The 18,120-nt window shown below is 42.6% G+C and overlaps 1 protein-coding gene across 1 annotated transcript in view; it reads right to left on the reverse strand.

Annotated features, from left to right (window-relative positions):
• Positions 1-3,912: 3,912 nt before the first annotated feature.
• Positions 3,913-18,120, reverse strand: part of MAPKBP1 (mitogen-activated protein kinase binding protein 1) — a gene marked incomplete at both ends in the record, with an annotated part of 97,582 nt that continues 83,374 nt past the window's right edge. Inside the window, 10 exons of the mRNA XM_082000491.1 lie at positions 3,913-4,206; positions 5,200-5,285; positions 8,603-9,664; positions 10,475-10,785; positions 12,356-12,434; positions 13,306-13,476; positions 13,950-14,095; positions 15,722-15,888; positions 16,849-17,085; positions 17,612-17,661. Coding sequence (XP_081856617.1) covers positions 3,913-4,206; positions 5,200-5,285; positions 8,603-9,664; positions 10,475-10,785; positions 12,356-12,434; positions 13,306-13,476; positions 13,950-14,095; positions 15,722-15,888; positions 16,849-17,085; positions 17,612-17,661 — 2,603 coding nt within the window. The remainder of the gene's footprint in view (positions 4,207-5,199; positions 5,286-8,602; positions 9,665-10,474; positions 10,786-12,355; positions 12,435-13,305; positions 13,477-13,949; positions 14,096-15,721; positions 15,889-16,848; positions 17,086-17,611; positions 17,662-18,120) is intronic.

An 18,120-nucleotide genomic window follows, 5' to 3' on the forward strand; every position in this document is an offset into this window, starting at 1 on the left:
GACAACCTGAGAGAGGAGGTAGGAGAAATGCAGACTACCATACACCCAGCTCCTGGGTGCTACTGAGGGATGGAGAGGAGGAAGGTGTTACCCTGCCTGCAGCAGAAAGTAAAAGAGAAAGAGTTTGCTGCCCTCTCAGGTTGCAGCCCTTCCTACTGCACCAGTTCAGAGGGTCCAAGAAAGCACCAAGGGGTCCCACAGGCAAAGTAATACTATTTATAATCAAGATGGAACAAAAAACCCAACAACTCTTCTCATTTTGACCAGAAATGTTGGGTAAGAGGGGACAAGAATGTACATAAAGAGGATAAGCAGGTCCAAATTCTTTTTTCAGGCTTTATGTTAAACAAATAACTTGTCTTAATACAAGTATCTGGTTGTGCCTATGATAACAACCACACAAACCAGTAAGAGGGATCACAAACCAGTAAGAGGGATAGACTCGAGTTTATTACCTCCTCCCACACGCCTCTTCACTTCCCAGGCAGTTGCCATTCAGCATTTCTCTCCATGGCCCAATGGACAGCCTGTGGCGAAACACAGTCACAAGGTGCAACAAAATGTAACACATTTACGCTCTCTTTGTTTTGTAAACTAGAATTTTTAGGATTATTTCCTACTGCCAGCAATAGGAAGTTAGCAGGAAAGAATCAGTTGGATCAGTCTCAAATTATAAAGACCAACACTATCTCCTCACACCTCTCAGCAACAAACATGAGGTACCATCATCTCCTTTATTGGGCTTCTACTATTCAATTCATAACATCCAAGCCTTGGGCAAACACCTCACGACTTTGCCGCTTAAGAAAAAACAGCTGCTTAGAGGACAGCGAGTGAAGAAACAAGAGGCCCAATAAGACATACTTCAAAACAAACCCCTTCCAATTCATTCTTCAATTACAGCTCGCCATCTCAAGTCCTAAATCTACTTTCTTGAAGCCTTTCTGTACTATATCTTTCACAGGTATTGGCCAAATGGTGTTCCTCAGGCCAAGACTATCTCTGCCTCTACTCTGTTTTCCTGAGTGTTCTACATATACTATTCTAATTTATTTTAAACTACACAACCATCCTCCAGCTGATCTACTTGCCTGACACTTCTCTTAGCACCATTCTGATCAGATTTTACCTCTAGTTTCCTGTATGCAGCTGTGACCCCAAGTAAAATCCATTCCAGGAAGCAAAACCCACTCTACTCAGCTTAAAAAACAGGTTTGCTTCACGTGATGACTCCTTTCCTAGCAGCTTTGTTTCATATCGCTATGCCAGCTTTACTGATCGTTGCTCTTTACCTTAACGGGAATTTCATTCTCACCACTGACTCTTCTGTATCACCTCTGACCCTTTTTGTCACTACCTCAAAGTTTAAATAATAAAATGGAATAAAATTGCACAGGGAAGCAATATAAAGGACCCTCAAACCATTATCGCTGGTACCAAAAGATACCTGGGTTGAAGGGACTGCTATTTTACCTGAGTGTCTTGTGGCCCCAGTACAACAAGAAATTTCCTGTATACTAGGACGTATGTTCACAGTCTGAAAGTGGAGGAATTAATCACCTCAAAAGCAAGCTTGACCCACACTAACTCCATCACAGACCCAACATGACCGCCATCATACACTCCACTCATGGCATCTCCAGCACACCTCTTCACTCAAGGAAACGGCCAGAAATTTCCTCTCTGGTTTTCAACTTGCCTTCCTTTGCAAAACCTGTCTGTGCAAGAGAAGCTGCCCATGGGACCGAGCACACCAGCTGAATCAGCACAGTGCAATGCTGAGACAGGGCTAGAAAAAAACACTTTTAAGGTTTCAGTATAAGCCCATGGAAGGGAAGGTTAGCAAGGACACCTGAAACATGATTAGGCAGATTTAAATTACAGGCAGAAGGAGTTGGAAAGCTCTGAAAGTGCTCCCCATACTGTTAAGTCCTGAAGCACTCAGCAATAGTGCTCAGCCAGCAAACCTGTTGAGGGGGGAGCGAGAACTGCAGATTATTCAGTCCCGGAGTTATTTGGAAGAAAGAGCTCATCCTACACCAGTCTGGCCAGCCCAGTAGAAAAAAGGCTGTACTGCAGATCTCCGGTCACAGAAAGATGAGAAGTCAAGAAACCACATTTCCAAGTGCCACAGGGTTTCAAAGAGATGACAGCCAGGACAGTAAAGGAAAGAAAACTGTTTCAAGCCTGTAACCTGTGGAACCAAGTGATGCAGCCTGGCTGCCTTTGACTGACTTCCACAGATACTAGCATTCTCTCTCCCACTGAAAGCTTGTTGCTTGCTAATGCAATGTTTCATAATATATAATGTTTTATAAACTGGAATTACACTGCTCTGCCTTAAAATACATACAAGACATACTGGAAATGGAGGAAGAAATAAAGCATTTTGTGTCTGTCCCTGTTGTGGAAAGGAGTGGGAGCATGGGGGAAGGTGCTGAAGAGTTTCATTGGTTTGAAATTTTTTTTTCTTAGCTTATCATTGTCCAAAAACACATCACTGGACAGTTTTAAACCACAACAAACACCAGTTAGCATGGTCTTAGAGAAGCTCCACAGGCTGAGAAGAGTATTGCATGCACAAATGCAAGAAGGGAAGATTTTCTGTTTCTCAGATGAAGAAATTCACGAAAAGCAAAGAGGCCAGGGGCAGGGGAAATGGTGGTAATCACATCCCAAAATATCTTGTTCCAGGTTCTTGGGAAACCATTTTTGGTGGGTAGTTGAAATAGCTTTGCAAAAGGTAAGAGAATCCCAGCTTTCTTGGGATGTAAATATTCCTTTTTCCTGGAAATGCAAGAAGAAAACACTTTCCTATCACAGTGAAATGAACAAATGATATGGATGAGCCGCTGCACTGAAGATCTCTCAAATCCAGAGATGGAAACCATCTTTTCTATGTCACTTCTCAACAGATAAATCAGCACCCCAAATTTCCCAGTCATGATAATACCAAAGTCAATATCCAATTCCCAATCATGAAAGGTGGCTAAAACAAGCTTTCATATTTGTAGCTAAATCCCAGTTTTAAAATGTCTGCAGAAAACCCAGTCTGAAGTATCAATATAACGTCAAATTCCAGATTACAAATACCGCTACTGAATTCTTTAAGTAATGTCCAAAGCATGGTCCAAGGGTTGCAGAGCCTTCCGCTGGAGGCACATGCAGATAACGTACAGTGTGGGGACCATCTTGAAACACGAGAAAAGCAGACAGGGTCGTCATGACAACAGTAGGATTACTACAGGTAACAAAACTAAGGCAGGAAAAGAAAGAACAGCAAGACAAGATATAAGCAGAAAACAGTTCATTCATTGCACAGACACTCCAGCCTGTCTCCCTGTTGGGGGTTTATAATACAGAGATTGTTTCTCGCTGGGATATGGCAAAGGGATTGACAGTTTTTGTTAAAGGACAAAGATAATAGCCACAAACGTGACATAGAGCAACAGTCAGAAAAATAAATTAATAAATAAACCCATAAAAAGTCTGCTTCTTGATTCTCATGAAGCCTTGGAGAGGAAGGGATTGGCTTCACTTGAACTCCTTTGTTTTTAGTCAGCAGTTCAGAATTTCTTGGATAAACTGTATTTTCTTTGTTTCTTTAGTTGCCAAACATCCTTGCCTCCTGGCTATGAAGAAATTTCAATGCAATTTCTCCAAACTCCTCCTTCAAGACTTTGTCTACAGACAGGAATTTGAAGACCATTGGGGAAAAAATATTAAAATCGTGGCCAGCACATTGCTAAGAATTAGACCAAGTCAGTTATAGGGGCCTGAGGAAATGAATTTATAAAGGTCTCCCCACCAGCCCTAGACCAATACGATGATAGCGTTGGCCTGAAGCTCTCTCTGTGGTCCTCTTCTTGGGATTATTTCTGTGTATTCACAAACACCTGAAAGCTGCCCCTCTTAGAGTTTTTTGTCCATGCGTCGTTCCACAGCTTGCAGCAATAGCTCTGAGTACTGTTCCAGCAAAGCTAGCGTCTGCTCGTCTCCCAGACTCTTGGGACTCGGTGGGTTGGCACCACATCCCTCATTCAGTGGGCTAGTGGTATCTTGTGGCTTTGCCAGTACCTCCTTAACCTTTGGAAGCTCTTCCTCATCCTTCAGAGAGTCCAATTCTTTCTTCATTGAGGAGAATGTTTCTGTCAGGAGGCCTGCTATTTTATCTTTGTCAGTAGAAGACTCTGTATCGTTTAACACCTGAAAATAGAGAAAAGAAAAAAAAAGAATGAACTGGGGTTTAGGCAGAACACCAAGAAAGCAGTTTCAGCCCTTTAGGGAAGTGAAGCCATCAAGATTTGCAGACCACTCAAGTGTCCTTTTCTTACACATTTCAGACTGCCAATTTAGTCACATAGCAGGGCATGCATCCAATACTGCTAGTCACACAAAATCCAGAGGCATCACTCCAATAGGATAGAGATGGGAAGCACATTTTTGGGTAGTGTTCCACTTGTTCTAGGCCAAAGGAGGTGCTATGTTTCTTAGCTGCAGCACAGGGCCACAGTCTCCTTTTCTTCCCATCTGCCAGATGCAGCTGGTCACAGGAACAGAGCAAGGTCAGAGAGCTAATGCAACTGCTAAAGCCAGAGCTGCAGAGGATCGCAGGGCAGAAGCTCACTGTGGAAGTTTCACACTCATTACAGAAGACTTGACAAATCAGTGTTAAGCAAAGAAACGAAGAGCTGTTATATTGCTCTGCATGTAACTCTGGTCTGGCAGTGAGAGGGACAGGCGAGTGGTTGCATGTTCCCTCTCACAGCTGGATTCCCATGGTATCTCACATTTGCTAATCCTTTTCCCAGGCATCAAAGACAGAGAACAGATGGGGATAATAAAACATAAAGCTCCTATAACATTTTGTATCTCTGAAGCACTATATAAATATTAACTAATTCCCTAATACCCTTTTGAAAAAGAGCATACTGTTATCTTCAGTTTACAGGTAGGCCAAACACACAGAAAAATTAATTGATTTGCTCAGAGTACCATAGCAAGCCATTGGAAAATCCAGCAGTTGGAAATCAGGAGTTCCTGCCTCCCCGGTTCAAGCTTAAGGTGCAGTCAAGTGGACAACCAGGCAGTTTGTGTCACTGAACACTCAGTCAAGTGAACCAGCAAGCACATACACTCGATGCTTGCAGGCTATAAAGCCTACCTACTGTAACAGAGCCCATGTCCGAGGTCACTCACCATGCGGTAAAGATGAATGGCTTTGCGCATGCTGTCCTGGAGCTCAGATACCACGTGCTCACACTGCTCTACGCTGATGCATGATTCTGAAGGGGAGGAAGAAATAAAAACCTAAACTAAGGCACAGACACACTCCAATATCCACAATCTCACAGTTGGGTGAAAAAAAATATGGGAGTTTTTTAATATATATATTTGAAAGACATGTGCACACACTTCTCATTCAATTTTTAGGGCTGGTTTGAGCCAGTCATTAAACAGGCAAGTTCTACATGAGCTTTTCTTCATACTATCTAGAGATGCTGCTTGTTTCAAACAGTCCTATTTTTCCAGTCTTTAGCCTCTCCAAAGTCAGCAGTGTTTTTTCTCAGATCACACGTATTTGTTGCAGTCAGGGATAGTCACAGATTACCCATGCCATTCTCAATTATAATCAAAGTCAAGTTTGAATGAAGGATTCCAGTGGCAAAAGGGACTGATCTGAGGAGCCTCTTAATTTAGCCTCCACCTAGTCAGAAATCTACATGTTCCCACTCATGTTGCGCAGTGTACAACTAAGCACTGAGGATGAAGGATTATGCTGAATTATTACAGTGTTCTCTAGTGAGGACCAAGGTCCAGAGGAGTGTTGACAAACTCAATCACCACAGAATGACATTTCTGAGCAACCCAGGATATGCACTGCAAACACAATGTAATTTGAAAATGAAAAATAAAAGCAAGCAACTAAAGGACATCATCTTCTGCCTGCCCCAACCAGATATTATCTCCAAAGCATCAGAACTGAAGGCCTGCAAAGTCTTAATAAAATAAACACTTTCATGAGTTAAGACATAAACCATGAACAAAGACATAGACACACACACAATCTGAAGTTATCTTCAATTTACAAAGGCCTGGACAAAGGCCATTCAACTTCCTTCAGTTACCTAAAAACAAAACTTGGTCACATTAGCACTATTATTTCTGCAATTCTAAGAACATCATCTTTGAACAGGCTGGAGGGGACCTTAGCTGATTTTATGAAAACATCTATATGATGTATAAACAAATACAGCTTAAAAAACACATCTATTTATATATAAACAAACACACCTAGAAGAACAAAAGAGCATGAACAAGTCCTTCAGTCTGTATTTTTTGTTCCCAAATCACCCAACCTTGTAGAGTTTGAGCACAGTGGGCTTCAGTGAAGTCCAAGATTCTTGCCTTTTTTCTTTTTCCCTTTTTTTTTTTTTCTGCCTCCCTTCACCCTCTTTTTGTTTTAAACCCAGCTGTTTCTTCTCATGATTGTTTCTGCATTCCTACTCTGGTGGAATGACTTTTATGCTGGTCTCCAGCTCTGTGAGCTGCCAGTCTGGAGAAAGGTCACAAATACAACATAAATGCTTAAGTAACAGGCATCTTCTGCCTCTTGGGTGTGCAGAGCAGAGCTCTTCAGAAACCAGCAGAGAATATTAAACACAGCAACAGTATTAAGCATATCTACAGCATTTTAACTGTAAATGTCAAAATGCTTTAACAAAAACAATTAAGTCTCTTTATCTGTAGCTGTTACACAGGCAGGAAAATGGAAGAACAGAAAAATTAAGTGGAAACCCAAAGTCATGGAGCAAGTCAGAAGCAGAACAGGTTTCCGCAACCCTACAGTTCTAATTTAAACTGCCACCCTATGATCCACAGAAGCCACAGTAAATTGTTCATAGCAATAGCCAATTTGGATCTAAACAGCTTTTCCAGCATCTACCACTAAAAATTTGGGAAACATGGTCTGCAAGAAGCTGAAGGCTGACAGCTGTCTGCTGAGGAAAAAAAAAATTGGAGATCCACGGTGCTGAATCATCTTAATTCACTAAAAGATGGGGCTAAATATTCTGTCAGGGCATGCTATGTATTCGGAGCTGCTTTAAAAAAAAAAAAAAAAATCACTGCTGCAAAAAAATCACTCCTCCTCTGCACTATCTGTGCTAATTCTGCAAAGATTCCTAGCAACTGTGATATGTAGCTTGATTCCCAAGTCTAGAAGAGAAAACTCAGCCTGAAGTGTACAGACAACTGGACTGTTACTCCTCTGCTATAGAATGTGATTCCACAGCTCCAGGCTGCATCTGCTGTTGGAGAAATCCTGACCACTGTGGGGACAGGGTCGGAAAGTTTCAGACACACTCACTATTCTACAAAGCAGCTATCCTATGGTATAAGAAAAGCAGGTCCCTCAGACAAAACACCGCATTTCCTGTTTTACATGAGTGTGCTTCAATCTTAGGGCATTTGATATCTCTAGAAATGCAAAAAGAAAAATAACAGTGCAAAAAACCCAGATTATCCCTCTGCAATGCTTTGGTGCAGAAATATTGTGCTTAACTAATGTCATGGACAGTGGAGCAGCCTGGCACCACAGAAAGTAATTCATTAGAGGATTACAGAGGTGCCCCTTCTCAGATATGAATAAGAACAATATAGCAAAAGGAATTAAAAACTGTGCACTGTATAGCCCCCTGAAGGTACAAGGTTTCAGTGCAGTGGTTAACATTCAGCTTCCTACTGCATGACTCAGATGAGTATTTCAGGAAGGCGTATTTCCTTTCAGGTTGTGACACAAAAGAAAAACCTCTGGAGGTTTTAGTCCCATAGCGGATGTTACGGGACTAATCTGGGTCTTCTCTGCCACTGGAGGCTTTCATGCCTTGGAGGGCAGGATTTTTGCTTCAGTTTGACATTACCTGCTAGTTTTCATTTGACTGAACTACCTCAAACCAGGGCCTGTAACAGATCCAAGAGCTGTTTTCAGCAAGTAAAAGTTTCCCACCTTGTACCTTTTTCTCCAAAATAGAGATAATTAAAAAATTCATCCATGTTTTTTACGCTCAAACCCAAAGGCTAGGCCTGTATGTGCACTGCATACCCAGTTTGCAGACGTGTCCACAAAGCAGAGCGATAGCGGCACAGAGACTTTCACAGGAGGCTACAACAAGGAACTCACCTTGGTCAAGTCTCATCTCATGCTAGAAAACTGTATGCAAACCCTTCTGGACCCTGCATACTTGCACATTAACAAAAGTGAAGCCCGAGCTGCCTGGCATATGACTGCACTGTCATTATCATCTGTACTTGCTAGGTTGAGCTAGTACATGCTGGCCTGCACCTTCATCTGCTGGTCAGACATGCTCCGAGAAGGGAATGGGGGGTGTAATTTACACACACTCATGGGGATTCCCAGCACATCAGCTTTTAGCATTGACCAGAAAGAAGTTTGAGCCCCTACAGGTAATTGTATGACTAAAAACATGAGACTGCTGAGGTCTACAAAACATTCAGCCAAAAAGGACCTTCTCACATAAGACGCAGAAGAAATGGAAATTAAAGACTGAGAAAAAGATGTCAGGTTGAAGAAGTGTCTCACCATTGCGGGGATGGCTTATGGAACGAGACAGGTGCAGACAGGACGAGACAGGCCAGAAGTCGGACGTAAAGAAATGTGATGGGATCGTGAGGCGGTTCACAAAGACAGGAGACAGAAGGGGGAAGATAAAAGATGGGTATCCATGCACACCTGAGACCTGTGCTGAGGCAGTTATAGATGTAGGAGACCTCGGCCTGATGGGGTCTAGTGGGCAAAGTCCAGGTTGGTTGTCTAGCACACAGGCGATGCCGGTGATCCTCTCCCTGCACCTGGGTAGCGTGCCCTCAGGAGACCTTAGGTGCCGGCCCTCTGACAACTCCCTCAGTTTTGGATTAGTGACCCCTGGCTCATCCTGGCAACCTGTCGTTGAGACTGGACTCTCCACTGGGCTCTCCTTAGCAAGTCCTGTTGGGATCTCCCTACCAGGAACCAGAGGCCCAGCAGTTTGATTCTCCCTCTTGGAGGCTCGGACCTCAGGAAAAGAGGGTTTCTTTTTACAGGCCCCAGCAGGTGACTGCGGAGATTGTGGCTCAAGCAGGGTTTTTGTTTTGGTAGTGGGTGAGAAGGAGGCCAGTGTAGGTCTATCAGGCAATGGCTTGGGAATGTCAAGAATCAGATGTGCTCTGTTTGACGATGCCAACTTGCTGTGGAAGGACTTGGGAGATGAGCAGTTTACAACTGGCTGAAGTGCTGGCTTCACTGGAACATTTTCTTTCACTGGTAGCTTAATCTTCTCAGCATCTGCTGTGGAACTAAACTGTGTCTTCTCTGCCACTGGAGGGCTAGTCCTCCCATCAGTCAACATTTCAGTGGAGTAACCAAGGTACAGATTTTCCCCTACAGATACACTCCTTGACATCTTAGCCCGGAAGCTGGTTGTGGGGTTCATGTAGGACTTTGGTTTTGCAGCCCTGATATCTTTGGCCAGAAGAGCACCAGATCCATCCATCTTCAACATACTGGCTGATAACACCCTGCAATTGTTAGGTCTGGGATCCTTCTCAACCACCAAAAGAGTGTGAGGACGCTGCTTGGTAGAGGATATCATTCCAGGACCCTTATCTGTGAAAATTAAACAGACAAACATACCAAAAATAGACAAGAGCCTGCAGTGAATTCCAAAATCGGAAAGTGACAGAGCTGCTCCAGCCTATGTGCCACAGCTCAGCCCCTGGCAGAGGTGTTCAGAACCACTACTTCAGGTTAATATCACCAAGCCTCAACAGCTTTCTTTTTTGCCCATCCCTCATCCTGCTCACACACTGCTGCTTACCTGATGAGAGAGACTCGTTCTTAAAGTTTATGGCCAGAAGACCTCAGACCACTGTGAACGTTAACTGAGAGGCCAGAGGAAGCAGGCTAAAACTTATATATGATGATATGGTGACAAGGTGGTTTTGTTTTTTTTTTAAAACAGAGTGTTTATTGATGATTCATGAGTTGATTGTTTCAAAAATGGAGTTCTTTCATGCAGAGTGCAGGGATACAGTAAGCTCCCTCCTACTGTCTCCTCCTTCCCTCTTTCTCTCCTCCCTAGCCTGGGGAGCTTCAGTCTTGTCCTACAGCAACCACCCACAGCAAGAGAGAATTTCTTTGCAAATCGTTCATTTCACCCTTGGCATTGCTCCTCCCAAAGCTGCCAGACAAATAGCAGGGACTTATAATTAGAAGACCAGCATTTGCATTACAAATTAAAAATATTTTCCCTTGACAAGCTAAGAGCTAGAAGACATGCAAAGCCTGTAAGCTCAGAACACAGAAAGACATAAACTTAATTTAAATCTCTACTCAAGCTCAAGTCTCCCCATTTCATGCTCAAATCTCCCCATTTCATTCTCAGATTTATACCATCATTCCAACCTGTGTCCTTACCCTCATGAACAAGATCGTGAACTGACTGCGCCTTTCTCATCGCTGCATTCACAGGGCCTTCTGGAAAGGATGCAATAACCCGTGCAGGAGCCATACCGACTCTGCTGGCCTCCAAAGCTGATCTGCGTTTTTTCTGGACATAAGCAGCTCGATTTGAATTTATACTCTCCAGGAGCTGGCTGTTCTCCAGTGCATCACCAGGACGGCTGCTGCCATGTTTCAACAGGTCTGGTGTAAACCTATTGGTCTGGATTGGCGGCTCGATGGGCTTTGAATCCAGCATCAGATTTGACGACGAGAGTGACAATCGTCTAGAGAACACGATAAAGAAATCCCAGTTAAAACAAGTAACTATGTTGCCCTGGACAAACATGCACACGCATTAAACCAATTTCTCTAGGATAAAGAGCCCTTCCCTATCTGGATTTTTTTAAGTCAAAAATGCCCTAGGCTGTTATCACTGCATTATACTCATCCCTGGAAGCACTGCTCTTCAGGCATCTGACCTCAGGCTGTGCAATCACAAATAGCATTGGGTCACTGTTTCCAGGGGGGACACTGTGAAAGGTGAAGGGAAAAGAGAAGGAAAAATTCCAGACAGAAGGAAGACTGAGCAAAGTCAGGTCTTTTCTCCCAGTTTACCTTACTAACAATGAAAACTTTTCAATTCTAAGATACCCTAAGAGAAAGTAATTATACTTTCCTAAACATTATGAAAGCATAATTACTAGGAAAGCTGGACAGTATCTTCAAAAGGAAAGCTTAATTTCCTCTTCCTCTCCACTTCAGACAAGCACAATGGGCTTCCTTTGGAAAGGAGGCAACTTTATCTGGCAAGTTTGAACAGCTGAACAGATTAAAAGCCCAGAGTTTTTCATAACCTAAAACTACTTCTCTTGTTACATCTCTAGAGCACCAGTGACTTCCTTCACTCACCATCGTAACTCTCCATAAGCTTACACAATAGCTAACCACTGGCTTTCTTCCCAAACATACGGTCCCAACACAAGACAGACTGAGACACTCCTGACAGCAGCAACAGCAGCTGAATACAGCAATGACAAAAAAATTTCCCTAACATGGGTGAATCTAGACACAGCTGGTGAACCATAGGAGGTGTACCCAAATCTGCTCAGTCCTATACAATGAAATTAATAGGAGCTGAGTTTTCAGGTTGTCATTTTAGAGGAATACAGGAGTATTTGTTTGTTTTAAACATTTATGAACCCAAATCAAAAAAAGTATTTAGCCCATTTTTTGTTAGTTTCTTTGTTTCTTTCTTTGTTTTGTTGAGGTTTTTTTTTTATTAAACAACAACGGAAATAGCCTGGAGAGGCCTTCTGGGATGCTTTAGCATTGAGGGGTTTCTTGAAGAATAATATCCCCATGGAGCTTTGTATGAGATACCAGAGCACCCTGTGAAGGCATGGGACTGAGAAACAAAGCTGAGTGTAAAAAAGGACTGTAAAACAAAGGAAAAGTTGACAACCCTACTTTCATTGTCCAAGCTGAATGAAATACAAAAGAATAAACAGAGCATAAACAGTGAAGAGTAAATTAGATGATTAGTGATACCTCCAGCTTAATCAATCAAGGCATTAATCATGAAACAATTAAGCACATTGTTGAAAGAGGAAAGAGAACAAAACAACAGTGGTGTTTTAGTAAGAAATAAAACAGCTGAAGTGACACAGGACTGCCTGTCCAAATCACAAGGGTCTGTAACCAGCCTGCCAGGTGCTATGCTAACACTTTGTTGTGCCTAGGCACACCAAGGCCAGAAGTTTGCTCAACTATTTTGACCCAGGGCCTAGCACAAGACCTACTCACACTAGTAGAAATAGACAGAGAAAAAAAAACTCAAAACAAACGGAGGCATACCTGAGAGCCGGGGACTGGGAAAGAAAGCGAGAGGAAATGCTGAGGTTTTCAATTCTTTCCAGATTCCTGCATGAGCCACCTAAAAATTTTGGTTAAAGGGGAGAGAAAAAGGGAGCAGTTTAGTTACAGAACAAACATTCTGACACATGCATTTTCTTATCACAGAGGCTATCAAATGTTCCACCATATCAAAGGGGATTTTTTGAGCTAAAACCACAGAGAATAAAATAATTTCACTGCCTTTGCCTTTTCTGTTCTACTTCGATTATTCTGCCTTAAACTGCTACTCTCCCTAAGGGTACGCCTCCTCCTTTTTTGCTTCCCTTTGTGTCCTATCCTGCCTGTAGGACTGTGAGGCACTGGCATCAAGCAGAAAAAAAATCAATCAAAGGAGAAAAAAAAACAACAAAAAAAGGAAAACAGAAAACTCACATAGATATTGCTGCCTGCAACCATTATCAATTCTAAAAAGATACGCTTTGTTCTGGAGTTGGTCGGTAAAGCCTAACCAGCTCCTTTGCCACTCTGATGTCTCCTCTTAGTCTCTCCCTCCACCCAGCATTTCAGCCTTTTCTTTTGTGACATTTGTTATGCCTTAATACACCACTAGAGGCCACTGCACGTCACCTGTGGCGGGGGGGCGATGTGAACACACAGTTAATACCTTCATACACAACAGGAACAAGAGAACGGCTCTTCAGGATTCCAGGGACAATACGTAACCCAAACCGATACAAATACCAATCTCATTCACACCCACTTACACACAGACCAATGGAGTTAACAGATGTTGCTCGTCTTTGGGCCTTTCTACACTGGTTCCCCATTTTTGCCCCCTGGTACACACATACCCACGAAAGCCTAGCAGAACTTGTAGCGTGGTTTGATTTATACAGGGGACAAATCTGGAGTGACCTCACAAAGTCCCCCCACGGAGCAGAGAGCTGTACCTTTTCCATCAGTGCTGGCCAGAGTCCCAAAATGCTGCTTGAGGAACTTTTCCTGATCAGGTGTCTGGAGGATTTCTCTCTCCGACATGCTAGTACCTACATCCTCCTCTCCTTCCTCTCCCTCCAGGTCTGAGATGCCATCCACACTTAGGGGCTCAGTGCTTTCAGAATCTGGGAAAAGGCAAAAAAAACCAATGCTGTAATAACATAATCACAATAACATTAGCAAGGTTAAAAAAAAACATTCAGCAAAGATGCTAAACTCAACCTAGAATGTTAAAGCAAAAGTTGGTCAGCGTTAAGCGTAATTCTCTAATCTACCATATCCCACAAACAGCATAGCCTATGGGATAATCCGTATTAAAACTGCCTCCTTACCTAGCAAGGTAAAAGAAAGCCAAAGGCACACAAGGAAAGCGCGCTTTAACCAACTCCTCCTTCTACACTGCCTGTTCAGTGCACCTGAATCTTTGCAGCAATACTAGCAAGACCAATACGAGTGTGAACTCAGTTCAGCTCATGAAGAGGATCAAGTATTAGAGATCAGGATAGCAAGTGATAAACATGGCACAGAACCACCCCAGCAAGTTTCCGCAGTGTTCCACATCATATATAAATACATTTATAATGTCTTTGCATCTTACCTTCATTCGGGTGGTCTGGGCTGGACAGACGACTGCTGCTGTAATCTACAGAGCAGGCACTGTCAGGACTGTGTTTGTCTGGGCATCCATTACTGTGATAACCTCTACTTAGCTTCCCATGGGGCAATGCTTTTACCTGGAACTCACTACAAGAGAGACAGGAAAGATACAGCACTGGAAGACATCTTTGTTTTTACATGTAAAGAAGCACATTCTAACTTTAATAAGGCCTTACCTGTGTTAGCAAGACCTTTGATTACAAAAGTAAGGCTTTAAAGAGAAAAAGAAGTTGATTTCTCTCATCATTATACATTATATTTTTTGCATTTCATTAAGCTTGGACAGTGAAGTCTCAAGGGGACTGTCTGACTTTCTGGGTGTTGTCAGTTTCCCATGATTACCAGGCACCAGCACAGCACTGCCCTGGCTGGATTTGCAGCACACATGAGGAACAAATGTAGACGTCTACATAATGAAAAAGGGACTAAAACCAGGCCTACACCTGCACAATAGAAACTGCAGTTTGCCATAGATTTGAGCCCTAATATACTATTTTTTCCATGTTTTTACCTGCTTCTTTGGGCAACTTCTGTGTTGCAAAATAGAGAAAATTCTGTGTTTGAGCAAGACTAATTTACTGAAGAACATCATACAAAAATACAATATTGTAAGACAGGGCTCCTGATTTCTGTTGTGATTTCATGAGTCTTATTTCGTCAAATGACACAAGCACCATTATTTTGCCTAATGCCTGAGGACTTCAGTTTTCCACTTTATGAAATAGTTTGGTTTCAGATGTACTCCAATGCAAGCTGGGATACAGAAGTCACCCAACAAAACTGAATGGCAGTTACTCCTGGCAGCTTGCAACGCTGTATACTTTGTGACATGCCCAGTCTGTATCCAGTATCACCAGAGAGCCTCCCTTTCTAACGTAGTGGAGCAGAACATGGGGGTGCTCTGTCCAAATGTTATCATAATAAAATTAAAAATGTAAAGAAAGAGAAACTGGCAGAAACCTATCAGCTTCAACTGAAAAATCTTGGAATGCACTCTTGCATAAAGGCCTGTCTAAAGCTATCAGCCCACTCTCTGTAACAGAGCAGGAGACGACAGAGGAAATTAAACAGTTATTAGTATCAGGTTGAGAGGGGAAGGGAAGACTAAAATTCAGGGAGGGAAAAAAAAATGGAGCACAGAATGAAACAGAAAATTAAGCAAGGTAAAACTAAAACAGAAGAAACAGCAGAGGAAGAAAAAAGGTCTCCACTGTCTCCAGTGTCGTTTTCAATGTCATCCATCTCATGCAAGCCATTTTATTTCTCTGAAAAGGGTCATCACATACATTTGTTAAATTCTTGCCCAATTAGGTTTGAAATTGTCATAAATAATAGTGTCCTGTCATTTCTCCTGGGCAGACATTTCACTGCCACGCATATGCTACTGCTGGGTGGTTTTCCAGCTTCCAAGTTTTCCCTTGCTTATTTCAATTTATATAAGGAAGAATGCAAAAAGGCTGCCCCCCAAGTTGTTTATTCAACAAAAAAAAACTTGGGGGAGGTTGCTAATGTGCAGTTTCCCCAGAGGAAAGATTATTTTAGTGGTGCCTTCTTAGTTTCAGATTCCTTTATCATCAGGCTAGCATAAAACTCTCAGCTAAACATGCCTGGCATCAATCAGGCAGTAAGTCAACTCATCCGTTACCACACAAACTGCAAGCAAACTAAAACAGAAACGTCTAAGCCATGCACAGCAGAGAGCTTATTTTTAACCTGCTGGGGTCTGTGGGATGGATTTCCTCTTGCTCAGGGTAGATTACACACTCCTCGCTCTCAGAAGGTTCCAGTTCCTGAGAGAAAATCCCCTCTTCACAAGACACAAGCCGAATCACTTGGGGTCGCACACAAGACCTGTTATCCTGGGGAAGTATCGAGCCAACCTGGTTTAAAAAGAGAGAAAACTAGGCATTACCAGTGTATTTCCTTAAGTCAGCAAGTGCTGTGCAGAGCTAGAAAGTAGGCATTACAGCACAGAATATGATCAGAAATCTGAGATCAGAAAGCACAGCACTGCCATGTCTTTCCTGTTCCTTATTTACTAAACTTGACACACTGCTGCTGTAGTTTCCTATTTTATTTCCTGTTTGCAATCCCCTAAAATTCTCTGGTAAAGTACTGGACTCCTTATCCTTCTTTGACCAAAAATCAGGAGTGTAAGCCATATGGCAGCAGGTTCTTCCATTACCTTTTATAGACTGATTGGTCATAGTTCAGAGAAGTCTGTGGGCCGCAGCTGAAAAACACTGATTTACTGCACCAACGAGCCCAATCCTCTTCTCAGTCACACAGTTATAAATGAAGAAAAAACTCTAACGAAGTTAGGCATCAGGACAGACTGCTACTGGGAAACAGGCGTCAGCTTTCTGAGGGATGAACATGCATTACTTGCTGTAATGACCCATTGATACAAAAATTAAAGAGAACTTAATAACCTAGTATAGCCCACAACTGAGGGCATCATATGAGCCACATTTCAGTGGCTACTGGAGTCAAGGAACTGCACCCCAGTAGAGTGAGCTAACAGGTAATCAAGTACACATTTGTAGCTCCACGCTCAGCTTCTCAGCTTGTTTTTGCCACAGATAATCAAAGAGCTAAAAGAAAACATGAGGTCTTCCCCTGGATCCCATATGGGTTCTGCTATAAGATAGGAGAGTCACACATTGCAGGAGTACTAACTACGAAAGAGTTATCTAAACAAGTTTCTCAGAAGGCATTTAGAGCGACCTCTAAAGGTGTAAAGAATGGCATCAGGTACTAATACAAGTAGGTAATAATAAACAGAGGCAGGACAGATGCACTCAGATTAGATTCACCTCCTCAGAGTAGTAATGCCTTACTTTGTTGATGTGCACAGAAAGATCTGCCTGTTCTTCTCTGTCATCCCCATTGCTGTTTTGAGACAGCGAGTCTCGACTCGGAGAACGGGAAACAGAGAAAGACTCCAACTGACGCAGGTCAAGCATGGATTTCACAGTCATCTCAATGTTGCTGGTTGGCTGGGACCAGCGCCCACGTTGCCGAGGCATCTTGCTCATTGGTGCCTCTGAGCACTGGATTGACGCTATCTCTTTGGCCTGAAGGAAATTGAAAGACAGACAGTCTTAGGGACTGAGTTCTGCTGAAGGAAAAACAGGAGAGAAAACACAAGACCCACAGAAAAACACAATTATGTCCACCTCCATAAAAGCCCCAAAGCTGTCTGTGAGACAGCTTAAAACTCCTCTCTTAATCATAAAGCATCAAGTAAAGATGATACATTTGTTGCTGCTTCTTGCATAACTGAACATTTAAATGCCTCGCTGTGATCCAAGTATATGATCAGGTTCAGCACCATATAATTTTCAGGCCAGAAATGAAGGGGCAAAAGCATAACATCTGATGGAAAGATACTGATGTAAAAATCCCAAGTGAAACTGTCTCAAACTAGGATCTATTTTGCCATTCTTCACAGAGAGGTTTCTCAGTGGTTTCCCACCACAGCTCTACCTTTCCTACCACAGCTCTACCTTTCCTACCAGTGCAAATGAAGTTTTTAATCTCCATGGGAATTTCTTTTCCAGTTTCCCTATGACAATACAATTTGAAGATTTAGCAACTCACCCTCCTCATTTCCCAATGGGAGAGGCTTCTTGACAGGGTAATGTCTGGATCTGGAAAAGGAAAAAGATACACACTTAGCTGGCATTCTTGGCCAGCAGTCCAGCTTTTTCAAGACCTCTTACCTCATCTTTCCTCAAAGGCAGCATTCCTACACCTTTTGAACCAATCAATCACTGACAACACATGCTTTCCCATGAACTACCAAATTGTTGTATCAAAATTTTAATGGAGACGTACGGTTTTGTATAAGATTTTCACTGACTCAACAGACCCATTGCAGAACACTTGCCAGAGTGCAGTGGCCCACCAAAGGCTTGGGAAAAAACCCTGCTCCAATACACTGTAGCATCTGTGGTAAAAATACCTCAAATTAGTAATGGTAATCTCTACTGTAAGTTTTATCAGAACTCTCTAGAATCCTCTGCCAGATCTCTTTTGGCTTCTGTGGATTTCTAACATCTTGTAGACCCAAGCCCGGGACACTAGTTCAAAATTTGTTTGGCCAGTTG

The sequence above is a fragment of the Phaethon aethereus genome (assembly GCF_964289735.1).
Source record: "Phaethon aethereus genome assembly, chromosome: 5".
In the NCBI taxonomy this organism is placed as follows: Eukaryota; Metazoa; Chordata; class Aves; order Phaethontiformes; family Phaethontidae; genus Phaethon; species Phaethon aethereus.